Consider the following 7,500-nt stretch of genomic DNA (forward strand, 5'->3'; position numbering starts at 1 on the left):
TTGGTGTTCTCTCAATGAGCTTCATGAGGTAGTCACCTGAAATGGTTTTACCTTCACAGGTGTGCCTTGTCAGGGTTAATTAGTGGAATTATTTCCCTTATTAATAAAAAACCAAAGGGTGGCTACTCTGAGGAATCTAAAATATAAGACATGTTTTCAGTTATTTCACACTTTTTTGTTAAGTACATAATTCCATATGTGTTCATTCATAGTTTTGATGCCTTCAGTGAGAATCTACAATGTAAATAGTCATAAAAATAAAAAGGAAACTCATTGAATGAGAAGGTGTGTCCAAACTCTTGGCCTGTACTGCATGTATATCCTACAATGAGATCAGAGTGGATTCTGCGGAGATGTTCAGTTGGGAGTTTTTGTCTGAACTTACTTCCAGAGTTGCGTAGAAAACCACGTCCAGCGGGGAGAGTTCCTCGGCTGCGTCCTGTCAGAGAGACAGAGAGAGAGAAAGAGAGAGAGAGAGAGAGACAGATGGTCAGACCCTCTCAGGGTAACTTTGGGTCAAAGCCGAGGAGAGCTGCACCAATTAAACAGGTTTTGTGCATCTGACGTACGTATAGTGAAGTGAGAGGACTGCTGGAGCCCTCGCTCTCTCCGTCAAACAGATGGGATTACATGTTTCTCAGACCACTTAAACTGAATTTTTTCATTCAGAACGCAAGAGAAGATAAGAGTTTGCATGTAACTAATAATTGCTTTTCTCGATTATTCTGTTTTTTGTCATCATTGGGAGTCAAAATCATAATCACGATTACATTTTGATGATGAAAAAAATGTGACAAATGGTGTTTTAAGCCCCCAACGTTTCCTTCCAGGCAGCCCCTGACTTCAAGGCATCTAACCCTAACCCCAACCCTAACCCTAACCATAACCATAACCATAACCATTGCCTAATCCTAGTGCCTTCCATGCAGCGCTGCCTGGAAGGAGACGTTGGGGGCTTAAAACACCATTTGTCACATTTTTTTTATCATCAAAATGTAATCGTGATTATGATTTTGACTCCCAATGATCACAAAAAAACGGAATAATCGAGAAAAGCAATTATTAGTTACAGGTAAACTCTTATCTTCTCTTGCGTTCTGAATGAAAAAATTAAGTTTAAATAGGAAAAGTATCAAGGCAAATTTCACAGTTGTATGTGTTTTTTTTTTTTTTTAAGTTCAATAACTGCAACATCTTTCCAGAAGTCAACGTGTAATCGTGTTAAATTATCGTGATTTCAATATTGACCGAAATAATGGTGATTGTATTTTTTTTCACCATAATCGAGCAGCCCTACTGCCCCGCTCTTATTGTGTTTTCTGCTCGTTTTCGTGAACTTCCTGTTTTATTTTGAATTCCACTGTTTGGTTACAGCCTTGGTCACTTGTCTTCCTGTCTTTGTTTGTTTTTCCCGCCTTTTCTGATTGTTCTGCCCCGCCCTGATGTCTTCCACCTGTTGTATCACCTGTCCCTTGTTAGTGTTCGTTACCCTGTGTATATAATCTCTGTGTTTCTCTCGTCCTTTGTCTGATTATTACGTTACGTTCTGTCTGTCTGCCTTGTTTTGTTCTTTGTGTTCCTGCGTTAGCCTAGAAATCTAGACGCACCCTAGCGGGGGGGTCTAGCAACTTGACTTATGAGCTGGAAAAAACCAAACTGTAGTCAGGCCAATCACATCGTTTATAGAGTCGGTGGGCGGGGCTTATGGCTGCTGCTGGTGAACAGAGGTCTTCTGGAAGACTTGGAGTTCAGCTTTTCTTTGAGAAAAGAACAAAGAACGGCACTGAAGTCATTCTTTAAAAAGGGAAGATGTGTTCGGAGTTTAAAGTTTAATCTACCAACTAGCGTTGCTCTGATTGGTTGTAGAGCTATCCTATTGCGTGCAGATGGAATTTGAAAGACAACCGTTGACCCCGCCCCTCTGATTGAGCCCTGACCAATGGGGAGTTCCCAGACCTCAACATCTGCATGTGGGTCTGGCTAGTCAACATGGCATCATGACTTTGCGTAAACATACACGCCACTTTCATAAAGCCAAATGGTGTGTTATTGTACGCATTTTCAGCTATCCACGTGTATGCCTACGCCGTATACAGCTGATGTAAACATACCCACCACGTGGCCTCGCCACGTTGCGTGTTATCGCGAGAACGCGACGTACTATCGCGAGAACTACGTCACACACTTGTTAAAAAAACAACAAAAAAAACAAAAAACGGTTGGGTTTAGGAAAAGAAGAAAAGAAGGGAAAGGCTTTAGTAACAAAACAGTGACAAAAACACGGAAAATAACGACAAAAACACGCTTAGGACAACAACAAATGCTTGGGTTTAGGAAAGAAACATTGGGTAAGGCTTATTAATTTAATATTTTAATATTTTAATATTTTCTATTTAAAAAACGGGAAAAACGGCCGAAAAATAGCCACATGCTGGGTGTGAACCCAGCTCTCCAAAGGGAAAGTCCTGTGTTTTGCACATCCACCACCCCAACCTGCCTCCTTACTCAATCCCCCGTTCCTTTATACTACTCGCTACGGCGGAAATTGACTCTCAATGTAGGTCAATGGTGGCCGATTTGCGTTGATATACATGCAAAAATGCGATTATGCGTCTTGAAAACATGCAAAAACGGAATACAAATTGACGCCAATTCATGAGATCAGTCTGGGCTAGGTCTGCATGCTTTTTTTTGGGTTCAGGCACAACAGTGGTAGTGACCCTAGTCACCTGGTAGTCCAGTATCCCCAGGGGCTCGTAGGACGAGAAGTTCTCCAGTTTGGACTTGAGGATGACGGGGTTTCCTCTCCAGCGCGCCTCGATCACCTTCTTCCCGTTCTCGTAGTAGAGGCAGCGCTTGTACTCCACGAGGCCGAGCACGCACAGGTCCTCGCACATGTCGCCCGTCACCGAGCCCTCGCCGAACTCCAGGCACTGCATCGCAGAGCAGAGGCACACAACACACCGGGGGTTAAACTACACACCCTGAACAAGGTCATCCGATCCAATCCATTTTATTTATATAGCACATTTAAAAAAAACAAACAAAGGTTTACAAAGTGCTGAACAAGAGATATCACATAAAAACACATAAATCAACACACGATCACACAGTTCTCATGCTGGGTTAAAAGCCAGGGAATACAAGTGAGTTTTAAGACGAGATTTTAAAGATTCGAGGGTTGGGGCCACCTGAAACAGCACGGTCACCCCTGGTTTTTAAACCTGGTTTTCGGAGTCGATCAGTAGACCTAAGCGAACCGTGACGGGGCGTAAACATGTAAGAGGTCTGAGATGTAGCGGGGTGCCAAACCCCATTCGGTGATTTAAAAACAGAAAATAAGATCTTAAAATGTATTCTAAAATGGACCGGGAGCCAAAGTAGCGAGGCCTAGACTATGGTGTTATGTGTTCGTGTTTGCGAGTTGCAGCCGAGTTTTTGTACTAACTGTAAGCGTGAAAGAGAGGTTTGGTTTTTAACAACGTTATTTATCGGTTTATCAAGTTTAAAACCATTGTCTATTTTGACACCTAGATTTGTGACTATGGGTTTCACATATTGTTGCAGCGAGAAGGAGTAATTGCTAATGATCGCTGTGGATCGGAAAGGTGCTTCCAATTAAAATACATGTAATACACACAAAAAACATGAAATACGTGACCAAATGTTGAGGTACTTGTACTTTACTTGAGTCTTTTCTTTTTGTGCCACTTTCTACTTCTACTTCACTACATTTCAGAGAGAAATATCGGACTTTTTACTCCACTATATCTGTTACAGCTTTAGTTACTAGTTACTTTAGTTACTCCGCTACATTCATCTGTTCCAGCTTTAGTTACTAGTTACTTTAGTTACTCCGCTACATTCATCTGGTACAGCTTTAGTTACTAGTTACTTTAGTTACTCCACTACATTTGTCTGTTACAGCTTTAGTTACTAGTTACTTTAGTTACTCTGCTACATTCATCTGTTCCAACTTTAGTTACTTTAGTTACTTTAGTTACTCCGCTACATTCATCTGTTCCAGCTTTAGTTACTTTAGTTACTTTATTTACTAGTTACTTTACACATTAAGATTCCTGCACACAAAACACATGTTGTTTATAACAATATGATTTCTTGGCTAACAGGTCCTGGCTGTGTAGCGTCTGATTGGCTCACAGATCCTGGCTGTGTAGCGTCTGATTGGCTCAGTGTCCGGAGGTGTGAGGGATGGAGGAGGATTAGCCGGCTAATCCTGGCTGTAATCCTCTCTGTGCCCACATTCCAACACAAACATCCGTCAGTAAGGAGCTCGGAGACATCACACACCTCCAGCTGCAACCTCACCGGCCAAAACCACTTCTTTTGTTAACCCTAACCCATTTTTTATTGATTTTAACAGCGTTCATACGTTTAGAAAAAACCTGGAAAAATTATGGAATTAAAAAAAAATGCAAATTCCAGGCCTGGAAAAGGTTTTGGAAACATAAAAAGACCCAGAAAGTTTTGAAAAAGTCATGTAATATTTTCAACACAGCATAATAATATGTGATTAATAAATGCATTTTCACCTCAGCGTTGTATTCGGGGAGAGATATTAAGAATCCCTCTATGAACCACATGCATTATCATTCATTTTCTAGTTAAACCTCTGAGGGTCAACTTGTATTCTTATTGGATAATGTTGACTGACATTTTCAGGAACACACAGTCATGGAAATTTGCCGAAAAAGTCATGGAAAAGTATCGGTTAAAATGCTTATGAACCCTGTTATAAACACACCAAATCCTAGCAGCGCAGAGAGCAGCATTTACACTCACATTTGACTAAATAAACGCAAAAGATTTTCACGCAAAAGATTTTCACGCAAAAGATTTTCGAGAAAAATGAACAAAATGTTCCTTTAAAGACTCCCCGAAGTCATTTAAGGTCCGTACGTGTTTTTGATAGATTCATCTGCAACAGAAAGGTGTCGCACCGGTTTGCCCCGGGCGCCACGTAGCGCGTGATGACGTCATCGCGAGCATACGACGTTAAACGACGTGAAAGACGGAAGCCTTTAGCGTTCTGCTGCACAGAGAATCAACGCTCTGGCTGTTATTATTTTTTACTGTACAATAAGAGACAACAATATACATATAGGCACATATCAACTAACTAATAATATACAAAAATACAAATATACAAATAAGACATAATATAAAGACAAGTACACATGGAGTGGGAGATGTAAAGTGCAGAAAGTAATAGTGCAAAGTAGTGTGCAAGATGTATATTGGAATGATAAGTATGTAATGTGTAGAGAAGAGGGTGAGTGGCCAAAGTGGTGATGACCCCTCTTATCCACAGTTCAGTAGAGCATGTTTGTCAAACTCGAGGCCCGCGGGCCAAATCCGGCCGCTCGCAGATGTTGATCCGGCCCGCAAATTAATTTCACAATAAATGTTGGCACACATAGCTTTTGTCGCTTGTCTGAAGTTTTTGTCACTTTTGCGGACGCTTTTTTAAAAACGTTTTTGCCACTTTTTCAGTTTTTTTGTTTTTCGTTTTTTTTTTTTCAATGTTTTTTTTTTTCAATTTTTTGCCACTTTTTTCAGTTTTTGCCACGTTTTTTTTTTTTGTGCTTTTTCAGACTTTTATTTTTCAATGTTTTTGCCACTTTTTCTGAAATTGTTTTACGGATTTTTTCCTCAACTTTTTCCGACGTTTTTTGGCGCTTATTCTGACATTTTTTTCCAATGTTTTTTTTTATCCTTTTGCAACCTATTTTGGTTGTTTTTTTTCTAAGGAACTTTTTCCTGACTTTTTTAGGACTTTATGTCGACCAAACTGTAAGACAGAAGACTTTATAAAACTTTATAACACATACAATAATACGGTCAAAGATATCTGACTTTTCTCTTGAATAAAACCATTTAAATAAACTGTACATCGTGTGGCCCGTAGTGAAGTAGAGTTTGCCCCCCCCACTCATGTAAAGTGTAGAGAAGAGGATGAGAGGCCAAAGAGAGTGATGGCAGTGGGGAAGAAGCTATTCTTATGTCTGGTTGTTTCTGTGCAAAGAAGATTTACAAAAAACTAATTTCCCAGAATCCTTTCCAAACTAAGTGGCACCATCCAGTTTTATACTGTTTTTGGAAATGTTGTAAATGTCCATTTTGAAATGCTTAGACTAACTTCCATTCACCTCGGTGAAATCACAGTTTGGGCTGTTTAACCCTTGTCTTTTCTTCCCGTTGGCCATGAACTTGTTGTCATTCGGGGTCATAATTGAAATTGAACTTTTTTGTTGTACTTTTCCCGACAGTTTTGTCCCTTTTTTTTTTATGCTTATGAGCCTTTTAAAAAAGTTTATATCACTTTTTTTTTAAGTGTTATATTAAATTCATGATCAATAAACCTAATTTATATGACATTATACCAATTTTTCTTTCATTTTTGGACATTTTCGCCTTTTAATGATAGGAAAGCAATGAAAGGGGGAGAGAGAGAGAGGGGAAAGATGCAGGAAATCGTTCCAGGTCGGACTCGAACCCTGGACCTTTTGCGTCAAGGCATAAACCTCTTTATATGTGTGCCCGCCCTACCAACTGAGCTATCCTGGCCATATTATACAAATTTTTTAAGTTTAAAAAAAAGCGGAAATTATGAATTATTTTGATTAATTGTTAAGACCAGAGGATGTTGAGTGGATAAGAGACTGTCAAAGTTCAGTCAGGACACGGTTTTTGAAACCATTTAATCATTTTTGTAAATGCTATAAAATTGAATAAAACACCCAAAATCTAATGTAAATAATCATTATTTTGTATAAATGTTGTATGGGTTCTATACAACGTATATCCAGTGTTATGTTTGGGCAATTTGGTTGAAAGAAACCCATATTTCTGATGTTAAAAAACTTTGAAAATGGGTCAAATTTGACTTGAGGTAAAACACAAGGGTTAAAAAAATGCAGAGCCAGAAGATAACTCAGCTATGGCGAGCTGAGATGATTGGACGAGGTAATCTGAGATGCAGGAAGCGTGACGGACAGACAGACAGACAGACAGACAGATAAGAGGTGCAGACAGGGTCAATTGTCCTGAGGAACAGAGACTCTGTTATTAACTGTGATGAAAGCTGGCTGATGACGGACGCTCCTCCATCTTTTCTGCATCGGACGGTAAACATGTTGAAGGGCAGAGTTTAGAGAACGTTGCGTATTCTGCCCATAGACGGTATATAAACTGGACGGAGACCAGTGAAGGATATTAGAAGTCACTTTACCGGTGAGCACTAGCGTTACTGAGCAGCCTCCAACTGAGCTTGAAGACGTAGATGTGACGTGAGCAACGTGTCTGAAAGTGTGAAGTCTTCTGGTAGCTGTGAGAGAGAAATCTCAATCATTCCCAATCTCACAGAGACGGAGAGTGTAGGTATATGTAAGGAGATAACATAGACACAGGCTAATTACTGATCACTAACATGCTAGTTAACATTAGTAATTACTGATCACTAACATGCTAGTTAACATT

The 7,500-nt window shown here is 39.8% G+C and overlaps 1 protein-coding gene across 1 annotated transcript in view; it reads right to left on the minus strand.

Moving 5' to 3' along the window:
• The window catches only part of dipk1c (divergent protein kinase domain 1C), a 47,705-nt gene that overhangs the window by 15,266 nt on the left and 24,939 nt on the right, over positions 1-7,500 (minus strand). Inside the window, exons 2-4 of the mRNA XM_028570012.1 lie at positions 2,730-2,933; positions 2,479-2,500; positions 386-432 (exon numbers count right to left, since the gene is read on the minus strand). Of these exons, the coding sequence (XP_028425813.1) occupies positions 386-432; positions 2,479-2,500; positions 2,730-2,933 (273 nt within the window). The remainder of the gene's footprint in view (positions 1-385; positions 433-2,478; positions 2,501-2,729; positions 2,934-7,500) is intronic.

This window comes from Perca flavescens, chromosome 22, assembly GCF_004354835.1.
Source record: "Perca flavescens isolate YP-PL-M2 chromosome 22, PFLA_1.0, whole genome shotgun sequence".
In the NCBI taxonomy this organism is placed as follows: Eukaryota; Metazoa; Chordata; class Actinopteri; order Perciformes; family Percidae; genus Perca; species Perca flavescens.